This window comes from Natator depressus, chromosome 25, assembly GCF_965152275.1.
Source record: "Natator depressus isolate rNatDep1 chromosome 25, rNatDep2.hap1, whole genome shotgun sequence".
Lineage (NCBI taxonomy): Eukaryota > Metazoa > Chordata > Testudines > Cheloniidae > Natator > Natator depressus.
The window spans coordinates 15235642-15257554 of NC_134258.1; the positions used below are offsets into that span (position 1 = coordinate 15235642).

At 49.3% G+C, this 21913-nt stretch overlaps 1 protein-coding gene across 3 annotated transcripts; it reads left to right on the forward strand.

Annotated features, from left to right (window-relative positions):
* The first annotated feature begins 218 nt into the window (after positions 1 to 218).
* LSM4 (LSM4 homolog, U6 small nuclear RNA and mRNA degradation associated) lies at positions 219 to 18741 on the forward strand. 3 transcript variants are annotated; one of them, XM_074939460.1, is made up of 5 exons: positions 219 to 541; positions 11400 to 11441; positions 13222 to 13320; positions 15132 to 15315; positions 18066 to 18741. In XM_074939460.1, the coding sequence occupies exons 2-5, from the start codon at positions 11439 to 11441 to the stop codon at positions 18152 to 18154; spliced, it is 375 nt and encodes a 124-aa protein (XP_074795561.1). In that variant the 5' UTR covers positions 219 to 541; positions 11400 to 11438; the 3' UTR covers positions 18155 to 18741. The 3 variants fall into 3 exon arrangements, with proteins under 3 accessions (XP_074795561.1, XP_074795559.1, XP_074795560.1); XM_074939458.1 differs by lacking the exon at positions 219 to 541 and adding an exon at positions 9947 to 10069; XM_074939459.1 differs by lacking the exon at positions 219 to 541 and adding an exon at positions 10621 to 10730.
* The last annotated feature ends 3172 nt before the right edge of the window (positions 18742 to 21913 follow it).

Below are 21913 nucleotides of genomic sequence, written 5' to 3' on the forward strand. Positions count from 1 at the left end.
CCGCCCAGGGGCACAGAGCGGAGGCCGCCCAGGGGCAGAGCGGCCCCAGCGGGGCACTTCCGTCAGCTCTGGTATTCCAAACCGGAAGCTGCTCTTTATTCCCCCGGCCGCCGGGGCTGAGGCGCCCGGCCCAGCCTGATCCCGCACCCAGCCCCGGGCCCGCGCAGGCCGAGCTCGGCCCGCCCGCTGTCAGCGCCGGCCCAGGCACGCCTTGCGCTGTGCCCCGCCAAGGGACTTGAACCTTTGAGCGTCTCCTGCTGAAATCGCCCGCAGGCCTCGTGGGCGGCCCGGGCCACCCGCGCTTTTCCCGGCCAGCGCACTGGTGACTTTACTGCGCGGTCCGCTCCTCCCTGCAGCACCGTTCCTTTAACATCTTACCGCTAGCAACTCCCAGCGGAGAATTTAACAGGGAAGGCACTGAAAACGCTGCCTCGGCCTGCTGTTTGATTGCCATACAAGCTTTTGGAAACAAAGCCAGTTACTGAAATCCAAGGATCTGGCTTGCTAGAAAGGATAAAACGTCACCTGAACCAGCAGAAAGGTCTGTATACGTACACCAAACTAACGCACGTAATGGAGCTGAGTGGTGGTTGGGGTGACCGCTGGCAAGGTTGGATATTCTCACCGACTCGACCCGTTTTTGCCTTTTTCTGAGCTTCTTCCTGTTGCCGGCACCCAGTGCCGAGAGGCTGAACAACAGCTGGGGTTGGTTCGCTACCCGGCGTGCTACACCCAATAATCGCAACCGGGTGGAGAAGGAGAAAAGTTTATTTGAAGCTTCAAAAAGGTACAGGGAGATTTGAATCTCAAATCCTGTACCCAGAGCAGGAAGTTACACAGGCTTTTATACATCCTTTTTCCCAGCATACTTATCCAATAGCAAGCTGCCCCAAGTATCCATATAGCCAGCCAATCCAGTTCCCAGCTAATTCCCTTGTTCTCTGTATCATTTCTTAAACCATACATAAAGCTGCTTTATTCAGCATTGTTCTTCCATAGCTCCCCTGTGTGGCCTTGCTTAGTTTCAGGCAGTCTGACTCCGCAGCATATTGTTGCAGATTCTCAGCATAACTGCTGTGTGTGCCTCCAGGCGGGGGGGCCAAGGACACTTGGGCCTAGTACGCAGAGCTGCTGCGAGTGCCTCCAGGCGGGAGGGGGGCCAAGGACACTTGGGCCTAGTGCGAGGGGGCTTCATCGACACTCGTGGTCTTCCATCCCCTCGAGTTACCTGGTGGCCATGCCCCAGTGTCCCCAACAACTCCCCCCCTTTGAGAACACTCAACAGCCTTGGCTCTGAGTTTTCTCACTTGGGCTACTTATTTCTTTACAATAGGACTTTGCATAAGCACTTTGTGATAGTCCTGAAGAGAATGACTTATTAACTTCTGCAAAAGGGCCCTAACACATGATACTGCACAGCATAATACCAAAAAGAAAACGAGTACTTGTGGCACCTTAGAGACTAACCAATTTATTTGAGCATAAGCTTTCGTGAGCTGTAAATTGGTTAGTCTCTAAGGTGCCACAAGTACTCCTTTTCTTTTTGCGAATACAGACTAACACACCTGTTACTCTGAAACCTAGCATAATACCAGTAATACAAGCAATACAGGAAAGAGACGTTTCAATAGCAGGCTAAATAAACCACCAAGCCAAGACAACAAACCCCAGCCTGAAAACAAGGTTTGCAACCAATCGCTCTCGGGGGCAGTATAGACAACCTGTGCTCCGGCTCGGGCATGGGCCTCAGCCTGAACCAGCTTTTCATAGATCTCATAACTGCTATAATTTACATATACACAACATCGGGTCCGACGAGGGCACAAACCCCTCCTTGGGATGCCAAGAGATAGTCCAAAGCCAGCCTGTTTTGGAGGGAAAACGTCCTGAGCTGCTGTACCTCTTTATTTAATGTTTTTACTGCCGACCCTAAATCACTAACCGAGTCCTCTAACTCTAAGGCCACTTTCTCAAGTACCATTTGCAGCCTTACAGTATAGCGGCCTATGCATGCCATGGCTGGCCCGGAAAACAGTGGCGCTATTCCCAGTACAGAGCACCCTATAAGCTTCTTGGTTGTGAGGGAATTCTTCATATTGCCCTCCAATGCTGTAGTCAGTCGCCGCAGGGTCTTTTCTCGTGACTCAACAGAGGTGTCTCGGGCATTTCTAATCTTTCCTTTGGGCAGTGTGGCAGTTATTGACAGATGAGGAACTCCATGAGCTATATAACAGCTACCTGTCCAGTTGGCTGGCAGCACCTTGTAAGTCTTTCGGCCGCATACAAAACAGTGACCCTGTAGGGCCCAGTAAGCACTGTTTTTTAAGGGGATTCCTGGGATATTTAGGGCTGCTTTTCCAAACAGTTCATATGCCCCTAAGGGGGCATCCCATCCTCCTGATTGGGTACAAGTGGGGGCGTTTCTAATTGTGCCGTTCAAATTACACTCGCCATAGTGACCACTACAAACCCACCATTGGCTTGCTACATTGGAGATATTAACTGGACAGCAAGTTATCTTTCCAAACCCCTCTTTTGTGGTAAGATTATTTGTAAGAGTTTCCCTAAAAGGGGAGGAACCATTACACCCACACTGTTGACCTCCCCTGTTGGTCTTTATCCAATACCCATCAGCCCACTGTGTAATAACACAGGAGCTTTTTCCCACAGGATGCCCATAGTGATCAGATTGGTTTCGGGTAAAACATAACACTCCCTCAGTGAGTACTGCAACTGAATACTCCTGGTCCTGATAGGTGGCTTGCTGTAAAGAGGTCTTATTCCAGAACGGCGAGTCCGTTCTTTCCTGCTCTTTGGTGGTGGCTAATTCTGCTAGGGTCAGGGGCAGCATGTCAAGGGGCATTCCCGTTTTGGGGGACAGTGGAGTTGGAGCACATACCCAACAATCAGTCTGGTTTGTTAAAGTAGCAACATGGTGCGCAAGCGAAACAAAGGAGTTATGCTCCTGATATGCACAATTTGGAAATACCAATACAGAGAATAACAATGTTACCCAATTAATTATCACCAGAGTCTTCCCAAACCAGGGCCTCCAGTACCTGGGTGGGCCCATTTTAGCATTAAGGTGCCCGCTATTTGTGTCTTTTAAACAGTAGCTTTAGCCCGAGATCGTCACTAGATGAGGACAGCAGGTTGGACGGTCCACTGTTCTGCTGACGAGGGGGCGGGTACTGCCTTCAGACAAGAGTGATGGATCCAGTTCTTGTGTCCCTCGATCTTTGCCGCTGTATGGGAGATCAGCAGGACGGTATAGGGTCCTTTCCACTTTTCCTGGAGAGGCTCGTCTTTCCAGGTACGAACAAGCACAGAGTCACCGGACTGTAAGGAGTGGAAGGGAGTGTCCAAGGGGAGAGGCTGGGAATCCTTGGTTTACCTGTGAAGAGACAAGAGAACAGCAGACAGGGAACACATATACTGTGACAAAAACCCATTACCCAACTCCCATTCCCCTGACAGAACCGGGGTGCCATTCATAGGCCATGCCCTTCCAAACATAATTTCAAAGGGACTGAGCCCTAATCTACCCTTTGGGAGAACGCGGATATGGAGTAGGACGAGGGGCAAAGCATCAGGCCATCGCAGTGAGGCTTCTTGGCACACTTTTGAGAGATGCCGTTTAAGGGTCTGATTGATACGCTCCACTACACCACTGGCTTGCGGTCTCCAGGGCGTATGGAGTTTCCAGGGGATCTGTAAGGCATGTGAGATGCTTTGAATGATTTTTGACGTGAAGTGTGTCCCGCTGTCAGATTCCATCCACAGGGGGAGTCCAAAGCGAGGAATGATCTCCTTAACAAACTTGAGGGCCACTGTTCTGGCAGTGCAGTTACGGCATGGGAAGGCTTCTGGCCATCCGCTGAACCGATCCACTATAACAAGGAGATATTTGAACCCTTGGGTCCGGGGAAACTCAGTAAAGTCTATTTGCCACACTTGTCCAGGGCCCGGAGTGGGTTCTAGGGCAGCTGGTGGCACAGGATGTCCCAGTCAGGGGTTATTCTTTTGGCAGACTAAGCAGTCCGCTTGTACCTGGGCAGCCAGGGGTCGGAGTCCGGAAGTGATAAAGTATTTTCCCATTAGTTGGATAAGTGCTTCCCTGCCAGCATGAGTGGTTTGATGTAGTTTCTGCAGCACTGGCTGGATTAGGCCCTTTGGTAAGAGGACCTTCCCTTCTGGGGAATGGAGCCATCCCTCCTTTTCCCGGAGACCGAGTTTGTCAGTTAGCTGTCTCTCCTCCCCAGAATACTGAGGGGTTGGAAGCTCCCCTACTGATGGGATAAGGGCATGCATATGGGCGTTCTCAGTCTGAGGGGATGGCAGGGTGGCAGCATGCTTAGCCTCTCTATCTGCCCGGGCATTACCTCTGGCCACATCTTGATCCTCCCTTTGATGGGCTTTACAGTGTACCACCGCCACTTCCAAGGGAAGTTGTACGGCTTCTAGGAGCCGGAGGATTTGGGGCCCGTTCTTGACTGGGGAGCCTTGGGCTGTCAGCATTCCCCTTTGCTTCCATAGGCCAGCATGAGCATGCAGCACATCAAAAGCATACTTTGAATCAGTAAAAATGTTGACCTGCTTTCCTTTTGACAGTTCAAGTGCACGGGTCAGGGCTATTAGTTTGGCAAGCTGGGCAGAGGTCCCAGCAGGCAAACCTTCAGCTTCCACAGTGTCATGGAGGGTCACAAGAGCATAACTCACCCTCCTTTGTCCATCTATTACAGTACTGCTACCATCAGTGTACCACTCATAATCTGCATTTGGGAGCGGTACATCCTTTAAATCCGGACGGCTGGAGTACTGGACATCTATGATCTCTAAACAGTCATGTTTCTGTTCCTCTGTTTCTGGCAAGAGAGTGGCTGGGTTAAGGGAGGGGCAAGGCTGTAAGGTGACTTCAGAGTTCTCTAACAGCTTAGCCTGGTACCGAGCAATCCGAGCCTGGGTAAGCCAAAGCCCTCCCTTTGCATCCAATAAGGCTCGGACCATATGGGGAGTATAGATTTGCATAACCCCTCCCAATGTTAGCTTCTCGGCTTCCTCAAGCACAAGGGCAGTAGCTGCAACCGCCTGTAAACATGCCGGCCAACCTTTTGCAACCTGATCCAGTTGCTTAGAAAAATAAGCCACGGGACGTCTCCATGCTCCTAACAGCTGTGTAAGCACTCCTAGGGCCACCCCCCTTTGTTCATGTACATACAACTGAAACGGCTTAGAGAGATCCGGCAGGCCCAGAGCCGGGGCTTCCATCAATTTTCTTTTCAGGATTTTAAATGCCCTGTCAGCCTCTGGGGTCCAATAGAAGGGGTCACGATCTGCTTCTTTTACACAGTCTTACAGGGGTTTAGTCCACAGTCCAAACTCTGGGATCCATATCCTGCAAAAGCCTGCCATACCCAGAAATGCCCTGAGCCGCTTACGAGTGCTTGGGGTAGGAACTTGACAGATAGCTTCCTTTCTTTCGCTTGAAAGCTGACGCTCCCCTTGCCGTATGTGAAACCCGAGGTATCGTACCTCTGGGAGGGCGATTTGAGCCTTACTCCGTGCTACCCGATATCCCCGGAGTCCAATAAAATTCAGGAGGCTCACGGTGGCTTTAAGGCAGGGGGTTTGGCCCACAGTGGCAATTAACAAATCATCTACATACTGCAGAAGGGAGGGCCTCCTCATTATCCCACTCCTCTAGGTCCCTGGCCAGAGCCTGGCCAAAGAGGGTGGGGGAGTTTTTAAATCCCTGGGCCAACACTGTCCAGCAAAGTTGCTTTTTAACCCTTTTTCAGTCCTCCCACTCGAAGGAGAAGATCTCCTGTGACGGGGTGGCAACTGGGATGGTAAAGAAAGCATCTTTCAGATCAAGGACTGAAAAATGGGTATACTGTCTCCCTATAGAAGCCAATAAGGTGTACGGGTTAGGGACAAGAGGGTGCAGAGTCTTAACCCGTTCATTGACTGCCCTTAGGTCCTGTACCAGCCGATACGTGCCATCAGGCTTCTGTACGGGTAGAATGGGAGTGTTCCAGGCTGACTGACATTCCCGGAGAATACCATACATTAGGAATCGATCTATAGTTTCCTGTAAACCTTCTCTGGCTTCCCTCTTGATTGGATACTGTTTTACTTGCACTGGGCCTTTCCCTGGTATGAGCTGAATAGTAATGGGGGTCTGGTGGGTGGCCTTTCCTGGAATCCCTGATGCCCACACGAGGGTACACCTGGTCTTCCAACGGGCTCCATTCTGGGGCTTGCATGGCTGAGGGCTCAACTGCAAGGGTCATGATCCATGCATTCTCAGGGGGTAAGGTAAGGGTTATTTCATCCTCAGTAAAATGCAGGGTGGCACCGAGGCGACAAAGCAGATCCCGTCCCAGCGGAGGTGTTGGACACTCAGGGAGGTACACCAGCTTGTGGGATATAGTCCTGTTTTCCAAAGCGCATTCCACTGGGGCATACACTGGGCACTTGGTGTCCCTGCCTGTGGCTCCCACCACAGTAAGGGAATCTGCTACTGGCAACTGAAGAGGTTGATTTATGGCAGTTCGGGCCGCTCCAGAGTCCACTAAAAAATTTATTTCTGAGCTTCCCACCCGCATCTTTACTCGGGGTTCCGGGGGTAGGATGATCCGTCTCCCCTGACACCGCTATTCCTGTTCTTCTATCGCCATCATAGAGGTACCCCCCCTTTCCTTCTTGTTTGGGCACTCATTCTTCCAGTGTCCCTCTTGCCTACACAGGGCACACTGATTGCGCCCCAGTCGTCTCTCCCGCGGGCCTGGACGTCTGCGTCCACGGCCCCTTCCTTCTCGTTCACTTCCCTTCGTGCCTGCCTGCACCGCCGCTACTATCAATCTCACTTGCTTCTTCTCCTTCTCCATTTCTCTTAAACTATACACTCGATTTGCTGCTTCTAAAATCTGTGCCATGGTCATACCCATCAAATCCTCCTTTTTCTGTAGCTTTCTCTTAATGTCAGGGGCTGCCCTGCTTGTAAATACTCCTTTAATAATTGCCTCAGTTTGTGGATCATTAGGATCTGCATTGATATACTGTCGGATCGTGTCTCGAATGCGCTGTAAAAAGGCTCTAGGGCTTTCCTTTGGATCCTGCATTACTTCATATGGCTTTGCCCAATTATTATGTCGGACAGCCAAGTGACGGAGTCCATGCAAAAGCAACTCCTTATAGGAGGTAAGGCGGGTCATATCCCCATGATCATTTGGATCCCACCTGGGGTCTGCTCGGGGGACTTGTGCATCCGGGTCAGGGACATTAATATGATCCCGGTCGTACCGTCTCTGCGCCTCCTCCCTTGCCTTGTACACAACCTGTTGTCTTTCAACCTCAGACAATAAGGTTCGCAGGAGGATGTTACAATCATCCCAGTCCGGCTTGTGACTACTGAGGCACCCCTCAAAGACTGATATAAACCTGCTTGGGTTGGTGGAAAACTCTCCTGCCTGTGCTTTGAAAGCAGCCAAATCCACAGGATTAAAGGGCACATGAGTATAAACCTGCATAGTCGTGGCCGGGCGCCTGTCCGATCCAGACTGGGCGACTTTAGTTTCGGTGATTAAGGGGTATAGGCCAACCATTGGGGACTTACAAGGAGTGGGTGTAGGGGCCGAAGGGGACACCGGCTCTGCCATTACAGTGGGGGTGGGGGTCTGGGGACTAACATTAGCTGCTACCGAACCAGTCGGAGTCAGATTACAGTGCTGTAAAATATCTGGTCGAGTACATAAAGTCAGAAACAAATGCACATACATATGTTCATTCCATTTCCTTGTTCTCTGACAGAACAGGAGTAACTGAAGGATCGTGTTGTAATTAATTGACCCTCCTGGTGGCCACCACTCCTGGTCCTCTAGTTGATATTGAGGCCAGTCAACTGTACAGAATTGTTTTAATTGGCTCTTAGTCATTGGATCTGCACCAAATACCTTCCAGTTTGCTAGAATGCACTCTAGGGGCGTACACCGTGCCTTAACCCCTGAGCTCTGTCCCTGTCCCATACCTACAGGGTAACTCTGGGCGTCCCCAGGTTCCAACAGAGCATACAATCCTGATTTCAAAAGGTTCCTACCTTATCCAAGGGACTAGTTCTTCACCGTCATCCACAACTGCAAGGGACCAGTTCTTCACCGTCGTCCACCACAACTGCTTCTCCACTATATGAGTGCGTTGCACCGTTGTGCCCTCCGGGGTCGATCAAATCGCGTCTCCTCCGAGGCCCCCGATGAACTCACCGGTGTGCGCTGGGCGTCGGTTCTCGCCGCAATCCTCGACCTCCAGGAGGGGTCCGGGCAAGGCTAAATTGCAGCCTCCGCCCACCCAGGGACGCCAAAAGCTGTTGCCGGCACCCAGTGCCGAGAGGCTGAACAACAGCTTGAGTTGGTTTGGTACCCGGTGTGCTACACCCAATAATCACAACGGGGTGGAGAAGCAGAAAAGTTTATTTGAAGCTTCAAAAAGGTACAGGGAGATTTGAATCTCAAATCCTGTACCCAGAGCAGGAAGTTACACAGGCTTTTATACATCCTTTTTTCCAGCATACTTATCCAATAGCAAGCTGCCCCAAGTATCCATATAGCCAGCCAATCCAGTTCCCAGCTAGTTCCCTTGTTCTCTGTATCATTTCTTAAACCATACATAAAGCTGCTTTATTCAGCATTGTTCTTCCATATCTCCCCTGTGTGGCCTTGCTTAGTTTCAGGCAGTCTGACTCCGCAGCATATTGTTGCAGATTCTCAGCATAACTGCTGTGTGTGCCTCCAGGCGGGGGGGCCAAGGACACTTGGGCCTAGTACGCAGAGCTGCTGCGAATGCCTCCAGGCGGGAGGGGGGCCAAGGACACCTGGGCTTAGTGCGAGGGGGCTTCATCGACACTCGTGGTCTTCCATCCCCTCGAGTTACCTGGTGGCCATGCCCCAGTATCCCCAACATTCCCCTTCCCCACACTTGTACTAGAATCTGGGAATTAAAGTATCAACAGGGTCTGCTATTTTTACTGCTGTGCTATATGATGTGACACCACCTAGTCACTGATTGCATTTGCAGGTAAATTCTTGAATATCCATCTGTGTACTGAAGTTCAGTTTTTTGTCACTGTAAGGAAATTACCATGGTCATGACTTTTAGGAAGAAATACAAAATGTCTCTGTACAAGCAATCCAGGGAATTATACATCCTGAATTAGCTGGTTGGCTACAGGGGAACATGATCAATCTTATTAGGAGCTGGGAATAAGCCATCATAAGCAATGTAAAATGCACCCACATATCACACTGATAGATCTGGATGTGCCTCTCTCAACCTACTCTAAGCCACATTCCAAGGTCCACACTGTAAAGCCAAGTCATCCCCTCAGTTGTTACCTTTTATTAACAAAGAATTTAATAAAGTTCACCTCAAACATTTTCCTAGACTTGCCTAGGGGATCTTACATCAGGACTGCTTTGCTCACATGCTAAACCATCTCTTTGAAAGGAAGAAAGTGTTCCTCTTACTTCCCTTATATGCTGGTGGGAAGTGAACCACCTGCCTCAGTGAGTCAGTAGAGCCCACTTAACCCTTTAGCTGCAGGATCAACACCTGCAAACCAGGTGGGGTGTTTTGGGTGAACCGTGGTGTTGAGTTCTGGGAAGTGGGCGGGCAGAAGCCCTCCATGGGCTAATACTGTTCCAATAAATAAAGGGGCTAAATAGTTCACTGGGAGATATGCTAATAAAGCAGCTGTGCCGATTCCGTGTGTGCAGGACGTATGTGCAGCCCTCAAAGAATTAACGGGATGCACTGGGTCCAATTTTCACCTCTCCCTTTTTCAGTCATGTAAGTTAATGGTTTTGGGGTAGCATTACTCATTCAATAACCCAATCTAATGTTTTAAAACGAAAGAGAAAGGGACACTAGGGGGCACAGTGCCCCCTTCCTGGGTTTCTAGGGTGTGAGCTGCTGCTCGATGCAGTAGCATTGTATGGCTCACGTTCAGGGGGACGGGAGGAGAGGACATAGGAAGGCTGGATGGACACTAGCCAGTTTAGGCCTCAGTCCTGCAGTAAGCTCTGCGAGGGTGGACTTCCGCAGCTGCCCAGAGCCCCGCTGCTCACCACAGTGCCCTGTAGACGCCGCCAGCGCAGGACGGGAAACGGCGATGGGGAAACGAGGGACGTGTCTCATGGCGGCCAGTGACGGGTCACCCCATCCCGGAGGAGCTGTGGTTGACCGCAGCGGCGGGGGGCGGGACGGAGCCCGGCGGGGGCAGGCGGCGCGGCAGGAGCGGGGCGCTCTCCAGACCAGGGGCTCCCACGCGGGGGGTCGCGCGGTTATTGCGCGGGGGGCCGGGAGCGCTCAGCCTCCCCCCGCCCCGCCTGGACAAGGGCGTGAAGCGCGAGCGCCCGGCGCGGGGGCCGCAGAGGCGGGGCTCTGGCTGGCGCGCCGCGCCGCACGGCATGGTGGGTAACGCAGCCCCCCTCCTCCGGGGGGCGCGGGGCATTGTGGGGAATGGGGACGCCCCGCGCCGTTCCGCCCTTGGCGCGCGCCGCTCTTTCGCGGCTCTGTCGTAAAACGGCGGCCGTCGCTGGGCGGCCCGAGCGGAGGGCTGGGCCGGCGGCGGAGTGGCGCGCGGCAGCAGCAGCAGCGGCGGTTTGGGCGGCGGGGCTCGCGCGGCCGGAGCAGGAGGCGGACGGGAGCGAGCGCCCGGGCCGAGCGGGAGGATGGTGAGGCGCGGGGGGAGGGGCTGAAAGGGAGCGCGCGGGCTGGGGGGGGAGGGGAAGAGGAAGGCGCGTGGCCCTGGTGCAGGGCCGCCCCAGCGCTACCGTAATACACCTAATAGCGCCAACAGCTATTGCAGCGCCTATTTCCCGCCAGGGTCCAGGGGCTCTGCGGCACTACCGTAGTTCACCTAATAGCGTACAGCTCCTAGCATAATGGGCCCCTGGGCTGTGGCTGGAGAGGGTCCTGGGTGCTACTGGGAGACACCTACACCACTGACATGTGCAGCACCTGGCACTGCGGGCTCTTAGATGCTACTGTGATCATGCCCCGGGCAGGTCAGTGTGCGGGGCTGTGGTGCAGTAGATGCTGGGGGCGCTAGCGGTGTGTGGCTTGGCTTCCCTGGCATGGGGTGCTGTTTACGGGGGAGGGGGCGTCTGGGCGAAACTCGGTTCCTGCTGTGCTTTACCTGACGCTCAAAGGTCAGTTTGAGTGGTAGGAGCTCATGTGGCATTTATCTGGGAAAATGGTTCTTACTCCTCCCTGCAAAGTGAAACACAGTCCTCTTGTGCTTGGTAATAAATTCGTGGCTAAAATAACTCTGTAAATGGACTGTTTTATCCTCTGTTTTGCTGACATGTTTCTCAGGCTTATCCTCTTTCCTTCTGTTCTAGCTTCCTTTATCCCTGTTGAAGACTGCACAGAACCACCCTATGGTGAGTAGCAAGGATACTTCCTACAAGCGATGCTTGCAATCCTTATGAAGCTTCTTGAGTCACCAGGTCAGGGTCTGTATGTTGGAGGGTAGGGAGGTGAATTTGGAAGCCCTAAAGAAGTGAGTGCTTTAGATGTATTTTCTGTATCTTCCATGTGCTGCAGCCAGAATGTAGTGTGGTGGCCCTTTTTTTGGTGTCTTATTAACGTAGTGTAAAGTAAACTTTCCTAATCTTGTGAGTGACTTTTTATGAAATAAGATTAGAATTAGACATAGCAGAGATTCTAAGCAGGTCAGATGCGTTTTTCACTACTCTCAATTTAACAGAAGCCTTACTGTTTTAAAGGTGAGTCTTTGGGCTGTCGCTCATCGCTTGTTTTCATTTAAAACCAATAGTCACGTAAGTTAACAAAGCACCTAGTGTGTTTGTGCAGCAGCTACTTCACAGAGCTTTCTAAGGGCATTGCAGCTATTCTGGAACTGCTAGCACAATAATATCCAAAGTACCTTTACGTTAGGAAGGCGGTCTGTATATGAGTGTTAGAAAGATCCCATTGTAGTCACTGCCTGGTCACTGTTAAAAAATTCACACAATAAATTGGTCCGGGAATTATGGCTGCGTAGACAGGTAGATAGGGCCAGCTGATGCTTATTATCGAACTCTGTTAACTGTTTTTTAATTCCTTTGTGTGTTCGTCTTTGATTGTGAGCTTTTCAGGGCAGAATCTGCATCTTTGTATGTATGTGGAGAGATCAGGCACGTTGTGGGTGTTACTGGAATGCAGACGATAAAAAATGTAAAACTATTAGCAAAACTTATTTGCAAAGAGAACAGAACAGTTGCTGCACAAATGCAGATCTCATGCAGCATCATTTGGAGCTTACTTAGGACTTAGTTTTTTTTCTTTTGTGTTTTGGGGGCATTTTCCTCACTTTTTCAGAGTAAGTGAGGGAAGATGGAGGATACTCACAAAACTTAGGGGCCAGATATTTTGTTCCAGTAGCACTCTTATTCCTCCTGTTTTCTCTTTTATTTATTGGGGGGGGGGTGGTTTCTGAGAGGGTCCCCTGGCCTCTGGCTGCTTTATCTATATTCCTCTTAGTGTGTCTTGCTGACTTGAGTCTAAACTGCCCCAAGCAGCAGAGGAAAACAATCTCTTGGTCACGTTAAAATGTAACCTGAAGTATTTAAATTCAATGAACCTGGTGGTCCCAGTACAGTTCCCTGTGGGCAGTAACCCTTTGTGTCAAACTGTACAGGCAATCTGTCACAACTGCAAGTCACTGTTGCAGAGTGGATCAGGGCCCAAGTGGTGCTGGATACAAAGTTGTCTCTGTCCTGTAGAGAGGGCGTCCTTTTCCATTCTGGTTGCAGGTAATAATGCAGGCAGGGCCGCTAGAATTTTGAGGTGGGATTAAAACGCAGTAGTAGTCTTTTATCCTAAAGCTTGAGTAGCAAAAAAAAAAAGTTCCTAGCACACCTTGGGTTTTATTCTCCCTGTTCCTGTACAACTCCCTTTGACAGGAGGTAGCTCTCCTATATGCATGTAATGTGGGGTGGATATACCTCTTGGTGTGTCTCTTGTTTATTGCCTAAATTATACCATATGGACTGATTTGGAAGTTCACTTCCTCTTGTACAGTCTTACACTGTGACTACGCTTCTCTTGCCCATATATGCTCTTAGGTAATATTTGAATCAATTATCCCCTGAAATTGTCTGCTCTTGAGAATTTCACAGTTGCTGGTTATTGTATTTGACTTTCTCCATTGTCTCTCAGTTGGTGGAATTGAAAAATGGTGAAACGTACAATGGTCACCTAGTGAGTTGCGATAACTGGATGAACATCAACCTAAGAGAAGTCATCTGCACATCAAGGGTAAGGTTGACAATTTTAGATTACACTGTCAGGTGCCCCATGCCAGGAACCCCCAGTCTGACTCTGGCTGGCTGTGATAGCTGCTGCCTGGCCATCATTCTGTGTTCTCCCTTTAGTGGGTTACCGCTCTGTAAGAGATGTTTGGTGAGAACTAGCCTGTTCGGGCTGTTCCCACTGACATGGTATTTGTGCATTATGCTCAGTAATAGTGTTTAATGTCTATGTAGAAGTGAGGAGAACCTTCTCTTAAATGCAGATAATTGTTTGCAAGGGCAAAGAAACAAAATATGGTCAAACACCAGTGAGTAAAACAGTTTGCAGGGAATCACAGGAATCAAAATTAACCAGACTGGGCAACGGGAGGAATCATCTTCTACGGAGTAAGTGCTTTTCATTTCCAAATCAAGAGGTAATGGGGCTCAAGGAGAGAAGGGGGAGGAGGCATTGTGGAGATTTCCAGAGAGGCTGAATCTGAACTGATGATAGCCTGCTGTCGAGTCAGGGTTGTCCAATATACGAAAGTACCATTTTGGTTAACCATGCATGCTATGTAACAGAGCTTATGGCAGAGGTCCCCAAAATGTAGGGCACACCCCGCTGGGGGGGGGTTGCGGAGAAACATTTGGTGGGGGGGGCTGGCCCTGCCCCTATGGAGGATGGGGAGGTAGCGCCACCCAGACCCACTCTGCTCTGGCCCTATCCCCTGGCTCCAGCCTCTCCCACTAGCCATGGCTCAGTTCCTGGCCCCAGCCGCAACCCCCACACTCCGTGGCTTGGGCAGGGGGGGTGACCCTGAAAAGTTTGGGGACCACTGGCTTAAAGCCAAGCTTAGTGCACCTTTCCTAGACACTAGTGTAACCGTGATCATGTTCTGCTTAATGTTTTGTTTGACTTGCTTCTTTTTTCCTGTGTCTGATAAACTGCTTTTGTTTAAGAGAACTGGAATCTGTTTTTTACCTATATTAAATTGTGGTTAGATGGTGTCTGATGCTTTGGACACTGGCGGCAGGTAAAGCCTGGAGTACAGGTAGTGAGCTGTTAGAGCACCTGGCTGAGGGCAAAAGGGTTTCCAGTGTCCCCCTCTCTCTATCCCTGCCTCTCATAGTACTGCAAAGAAGCTTGTAGTGGTCAAAGTGAGCCCATAGAGTGCTACACAGCTGGACGCATGCCTGGCTGGGTTACACCCACGTGGTTCATGTGGCTCATCCTGCCTGGCTGCCTTTTTAATCCCCCTCCAGTCGTGCAGTAGGAAAACATCAATAGACAAGCCCAGACTTAGAAAAATACACCCAGGATACAGTCAAGCCAGCCTCAGCTGGCCCTGCTGATCTCTGGTTAGTTGAATGGTATTAATGGCAATGGCCACTAGATGGCATGGGGCTGTATCTGGAGGATCTGGCTCTAAACTAGTTAGTTTGTTTACTTCTGTGAGTACAGAAACAAGGAAGTGAAGGGAGACTGGCTCAGTCGTTTCTTGTGTTTTGAGCCAAAGTCTAGTTAGGAGGATCCAAGGCCAAGGGTGGGGGCAGCAGTAAGCTAAACGGGAGCAAGTGTTGTTAACACAGGGAGCTATCCCTGAATAACCCCATGTGTGGACAAAACTTTAGTGGCAGGTGTACAATCTCTCTCTCCTTCTCCCCCCCCCCCCCCCCACCCCACCAAGGCATGTATTTGTATTAGAGAAACCATTTATGCTGACAATAAATATATGGTAACATTTTCAAAGTGACTTAGGCACTTCTGAGTCAAAGACGTAAGAGCACATGTGCACTGACGCACCTGCTCTGCCCTAACATGCTTCTCCCCAACAGGACGGAGACAAATTCTGGAGAATGCCAGAGTGTTACATTCGCGGCAGCACAATTAAATATTTGCGTATCCCAGATGAAATCATTGACATGGTGAAGGAGGAGGTGGTGTCAAAGGGCAGAGGCCGTGGTGGCATGCAGCAGCAGAAACAACAGAAAGGCCGAGGAGGTGGAGGTGCTGGGCGAGGTAATGGTCCTGTTCGCTCTTCTGCTTGCAGTGGAGTGCCTAGGCTTCTGTCTTAAGCAAATTTCTTGTACGTGTAACTGTTGTTGTTCCTCAGTTTTAAACTAATAGTGCTGTGTGGTGTGAGACACTGGAATGAGTCCTACAAAAGAACCAACTAAGGAGGAATAAGTCCTTTGCCTTGTTCACAAACATGCCTGTAAGGCAGGTGAATACAAAGGGAAGGGCAGGAACTGTTCCTTTCTGTTTATTGGAGTTGGGTAGGAGCTTAACAAATAAGTAAGTCCCTTAACTTGGCTGGGTCAGACTCCTTCCAAACAAGCTGTGGCCCATTTGTGTAATCGCTCTGTCCCTCTCAGCACAAACCTCATGTGAAATCTCCTTCGTTAGCAAATCAGTTTGGGGGCCCGAGTGAATGTTCTATCTGAATATGCACTGGGTTCTGACCAGTGGGGGGAGGGGAAGCCTCTTTCCAGTGCAGGGCTCAGGTGATGCACTCTAGTCTGCTTAAGAGAAGCACATCTGGCCGTCCCTTTGGGAAGTCTTTGCATTACTTATAAGAGATCTAGCTGCTGACTCTTTGTTTCACTTGCTGACTGTTTGGAGCATTCTCACCCTTCCAGCTGAAGGCTTCATGGTTGTTAAAAGGTGATCCCTTGAAAACCACCCTAGAAATCAGTGTAGGGTGCAACGATCATAGAGGGGCTGCCCCAATCCCAGGATCCTATCACTGTTGGTCATTCCTTATCCTCCTGCTTCTTGTCTCCCACCCCTGAGGCCAGCTGCAGCTTTGGCCAAACCTATGGGATTCACTCAGTGTTGCTTCTTACTCAGCCAAAGAGTTGCTCTTGAGCCAGGGTCTGAAGCTTCTCCTAAGGACAGTCCTGGACCTCACGTTTATTCTGTTACATCAAAATGTGAGGTGGCCTTTGGCCACCTGTGACACACAACTAGCTCTCTGTGCACCAATAGCTGAAGAGAGAGATTGGCTGGCTGTTGTTTGGATGGAGCAGCCTTAAAAGCTTGTCACCAGAACCATTTCCTATCTTAGTGATCACACAAGTAATTGCAACAGTGGTTGCAATGAGTTTGGCAGTTTCAGATTTGAACTGGAGAGCTTGTGAAGGGGACTCTGTTTGCAAAAGCAGCATCCCTAGGAATGTCAATAGACTCCCAGAGGAACAAAGCTAGGGTTTCTGCTGCTCTTGCTTAGCCTCTAAAAGCCTTCGAAATGCAAAAGTGACCTTCAGAAATCTGAAGGCGCCTTTATTTCTCTTCCCTCCACTCCGGTGACCACAGTACTTGGCATTGCCGCTTCTGGATGCGGTGGGTTCGACAAACATTTTGCATGAAATATTCCCTCCAGGCCTTGTGCCATCGCTGTATCCGCCTGGTGGAGAGCAGAGTCGATTTCTCCTCTTGAGGTAGAGGAGTTCCCTGCTGCTTTGATGTGTAACTTTAATTAACTTAGGGAATATTTTACAGTTGCTGTCGCATTAGTTAATCAGCTGAAAGGCTTTTGTTACTGCGGCACAGAAAGGGTGACACAGTTTGCTAAGGAGCTAGCAGGCAGGAGCAAAGCTATAACTGGGCACACAATTAATATCAAGAAGAATGACCCTTTCAGCAATTCGTGGTCTCTTGCTCCTGGCCAGCAGGAGGGGGCACTGCAGTCCACATCTTCAGCCGCTTGGGGGAAGGAGGCCTCTCCTCCTTTCAAGCCAGCAGTGTGGCTAACTTTAATCACCTGAACAGTCCATGGGCTGCAAAGAGCCCAGCTGCATGGATAGGCTGTAGAGCAGGGGTCCCCAAACTAGTACATGCCCCACCAGTGGCATGCGAGTTTGGTGTCCCTTCCCAACAGTTTAAGAAGGTTGGGAGCCGCTGCTCTAGAGCCAGCTGTGACCTGGCTTTGTGGGCCCTAAGGAAGCTGCTTGTGCCTGGTTGTGTGCAGGGGTGTAAGCAGAGTGAATCCCAGAGCACCCCTATCTCCAGCACACCACAGTAATCCTACCAGAAGGTCAGTCTGGAGGAGCTCCCTGGCAGCATGTTCATGCTGATTTAGCTTTAGTTTGGTGAGCAGTGCTCTGGAAAGAGGTGGAATTGGGGCCACGCTACAAGGCTGCTCCATGTTGCTGATGCCCTGACCAAAGCACCCCAATCATGAGTGCCTTCTGGGTCAGTATGCTGTGTGCAAACTGAGGCAAGTCTGATGGGTAGATAGGCAAGGTAATAACACAGTGGGATACTCTTGTCCCATTTTGTAACTGGCGTATCTTTGAAGTGAGTCACTTTCTCCATCAAATTGATTTCTGCGTCCTTGTTGGTGTGTCTTTTTTTTTTTTTTTTTTCTTTGCCTATGGTAGAATTTGCTAATCTCACTAAATGACTGATACATTGGTCTAGTTTTTAAATCAATGTACTGGACAACTTATTTTGAAAATTGTAACTTTTAATTTGTGATCCTGGTGCATTCTACTAGTAACCACTGCAGTGAATATCTTGCTAACAGTCTTTGCAGGGTGAGATCTGACAGCACTCTGCTGCTAAGTCAAGAGAGGTTACGTGGTTTTATTGTAAAAAGTAGTGTTGTGGATTAGCAAGGTGTAGGTTTTAAGGTTCTTCTATCACCTCATTTGAGAACCCTGGGAAAGGAGTGTACCAGTCAGGCAAAGCATGTGTGACTGTATTGCACCCAGACTATACACTGGAGGTTACCGCTGACTTATTCTTTCACTGCTCTTCTTCCCCAGGAGTGTTTGGTGGTCGTGGCCGAGGGATACCAGGGAGTGGAAGAGGGCAGCAGGAAAAGAAGCCAGGCAGACAATCTGCAAAGCAATGAGGCTCTGTCTGTACCTTTGCCAGAGACAGTGTTGGGAGGTTATCTGGTTTTGTCACCTCCGGATTGCCATATGTATAAAGGTGTTAGATTTCTAAACTTCAATTAATCAAGCTAAACAAGCTCTGAATCATCATGCACCTTGTCAGTCCCTCCGATCCTAGTCTGCTGGTAAAGCTAGGGTAATTGCTGTCACTTTTTTTAGCCAGTAAATCCATAATCGGAAAGATTTGGGTTCTCTTTTCAGTTTGGTAAAGGAGGTGACTTCAGTAGACTGTCTCCTGAGAAGAGTTACATTCTGTTTAATTCTTCAGGCTCACTATATTTTTAATACACACACAAATGTTGTCCCTTGTATGTTTTAAGAACTTGTGTAAACATTTTGAGGACAGTTTGATTTTGTTCTTTGTTTTATACTTGAAACCAGATTTGGTAGGTTTTTACATCTGTTGCATACATAACATTTTAGTTAGAAACATTGAAATTGAGGACATTGTATCTTTGCTTAAGAGCTGTCTCAAAGAGTCTCTTTTTTTTTTTTTTAAATCCTTTTTTTACTAGCCCTCTGTTTCTGATGAGGCAGTTCTCTCTCTATCTCTCCCTCCCCCATGCCTTGGACCATAGGCCAAGGGGAAAACACTCTTGGGTTGTGTGATTAAAAACTGAAAATAATAAACCAATTACTACAAGTTCTCAAATCACATCGCTAATTCCTGGCTTTCTCTGGTTTGTTACTGTATGTGAATTTCACATTGGGAAGTCCTGAGGTACTAGTACCAAAAGGCTAACAGCTTTTTTTACACTATATATAATCCATTGGGTCAGAACTACTCAAATTAAAAATGAATATTTCATTGGCTTATGCGCGTGTGCTATTCTGAATTCTCCATGGTAAGTGAGTTTCCCAAATACTGATATTTTTTTATATTTAAGACTGTGGATGAAACTTTTCCTTTGTAAATGGGTTGAAATGCCAATGCACCACTTCATCTTCAGATTACTTTTTATTTGAGAGAGGATTGAATAGTGAGGTAAGAGGAGGATTTGCTTTGACTAACCTTTAACCCTAACCTCACTCTGGAGACTGACTTGTCTGAAATAAGACTGGCTTTTTTTCTCCCTCCCAAGCTTGCTTCTTGCTAGATGACATGTAGAGATTAATTTCATTAACAGTATCTGGCATTTCTAAGCCTCCTGTAAGAATCTATGCTTAGTTTTTTATCCTGGAGCCACTAGTGAAAAGGGGGAAATCCTGGCCCTGCTGAAGTTACTGGGAATTCCCCGTTGGCTTCAGTGAGGACAGGATTTCCCCATTGACTTCAGCAGTGCCAGGATTTTCCCCAGTCTTCAGCCCCAGTGGTTGCAATGTTCCCTGAATGAGAAGTACTCCTAGAATAGACCTGACCAGTTCAGACTTTTGGCGTGGAGGTAGATGCTGTAGGCTTTTGCCTCAGCTATTTCTTGTCTTGAAAGACTTAAGTAGTTTAATTTTTTGAAAAATATTACAGGTAGCTTACCCTTCCGCTCTTGGTGAGAACACAGTTTCCTTTTGAAAGGGGTATCCGTGTTCATGTCCACTCTTATGCCCTCAATTGCCTCTTCTGAACAAGAGCAAACAAGTGAAGAACATGCTTTTATATATACATTTTTTTTAATTCTTACCTTATTGAACCAGTCCAGTGCTAAATTGTGAGTGGAATAAATTCATTGTTAACCTGTAGAAAATTATTCTTGCCTGCTGTCTGCAACAAAGCTGGGCCTTGGTGAAGACCTTTGCATCTCTGTTTTAGACAATTGGTTAATTTTTTATAAATTGGTGTTATCACCAAAAAACCCCAAACCCCTCCCCAGTTGACTGGCTAAAATGCCCATCTTTAAACCCCGCTGTACGTTTTAATTGGTTATGTTTGATCACTGGAGCCTGTGGATCTTCTGATCCCTTGGAGCAAAAGTGGCGAGAGAGGTTCAGATGCAGCCAAGTCTCCTCCTGCCAAGGGCACAGACCGCGCACATGGAAATGGGGACCTGCTCTAGATGCTCTATTTGGAAATAAATGTCACTCCGGCACTCGAACAAAAAGCAAGTTGGGCCACATGCCAGTTTTTCCCCTTTAACGTTCTGCTCCCCTCCCTTCCCCATCCCTGCTCAAGCCAGGAGACTTTAAGTGCCGCCGCTGCCTCAGTGAAAGAGGAAACAAGGGCTGCGAAGGGTAGTTCTTAGTGTCACTAGCGTAGGGAGTAAAGGTCTGGTCTGGCCAGACACGGCGCAGTTGCAACAGGCAGCTCTTTGACTTCAGCTCAGAGTAGCATCCCGCTAACCTCTCCTTCGGCGGCTCCGAACGGCCGGGAAGGCTTGACCCTGGAAGGCCATCAAGAGGTGCTGCTGGCATTTCATTACAGAAGGGGAGTTCCTCCTTCCCCGCCCTCTTTCGCTTCTCCTTGGGAATATTTCAGGCCTTACCTAATGTATGCATGTCCTGCCTTCTGCAAAGGAGCTGTTATCTGCAGGACGACTAGATGTAATTTTATTAAGATGATGTTGAAGGAAAAAGAAAATGGTACAGAGTTTAAGCATAGAAGTTTCTGGTTATCAGGGATTAAGGTACAGATTATCAAGGGGTGTGAAATTCGGTTTAGGAACGGGTGGCTTAAGGAATACATAATCTGCAGTCTCCCTGATTGGGGGTAAAAGGTTAATGGGTCAAAGTACAGACATTGAGATATGGGGGTATGTTGTCCATATAATGGCTATGTTCAGGTGTGGAGTATAATGAGTGGATACGATGATGAGGATGGATTTACCCTCATTTGGTGAGATTTAATGTTCGGTGAGTTTATGGTTCCAGTTCATATGGTCCAATGGAAAAAAAGTCTCTCAGTCCCTTTCCCATAGTTGATGCACGACGTTGTACTGGCTCACACCTCCTGGTACTGTCGGTGGCCGGTGATGTGTTTGATGTAGATGTCCCTGGACCATTGGATGGTGTCTGAGACCATGAGGTGCCACATGAGCCGTGCGTAGTGTCGACCGATCCCACAGGTCCACAGCACACGCTCGTTGCAGGGGTCCCAAGCGCCCAGGGCTCTGACAATCAGGACATCCATCTGCACCTTGTAGCCCTTAGCTCTCAGGGTGTCAGCCAGGGGCTTTCCAGCTTACGAGCTCGGGCTTCGTGGAAGGCCGGGGTCCTGTTCTCGAAGGAGACTGCGACGTCGACGAGGATGATCTTTTTCTGGGCCTCGTCGGTGACTGATGCATTAGCAGTGTACATCTCTACTGTACGTGTATCGTCTCTCCTGCCCGCTATCCTCTTTGCAATGGGGGTGCAAGGTGGGTGACAGAACGGTGTCAGAGTAGTCACAGTAAGTCCATAGCAGTGTGAGGAAAAGCTGAGACCAGGCAGAAGAATCAAGGGGGCAGGGGCAGGAGCTGCAGCAAAGGAGGGAAGTTGTCAGAATTGCTCATGAGGCTGGGATGCAGCCAGAGTCGTAAACCTGTCTGCTCACAGTGGGGGTGGGGAGCCACGGTAGCCACAGGGAGAAGTGTGCAGTCAGAGCCGGTTCCTGCAGCTGCCCCTTTCCCATGAACAGGGTGTTCTAAGGAGCCTGCAGTTGCTACTCTGTAGGGTGTTGGCTGTCCAGTGGAACCTGCTATTCCACCACCACCACCCCCTTTTCTCTCCCGGGTCTATTGACTCTGAGTTTCCCTTTCCCTAAAATACAATTATTCTCTTTTTTCCACAGTCCAGCTGTGTGGCAAGGG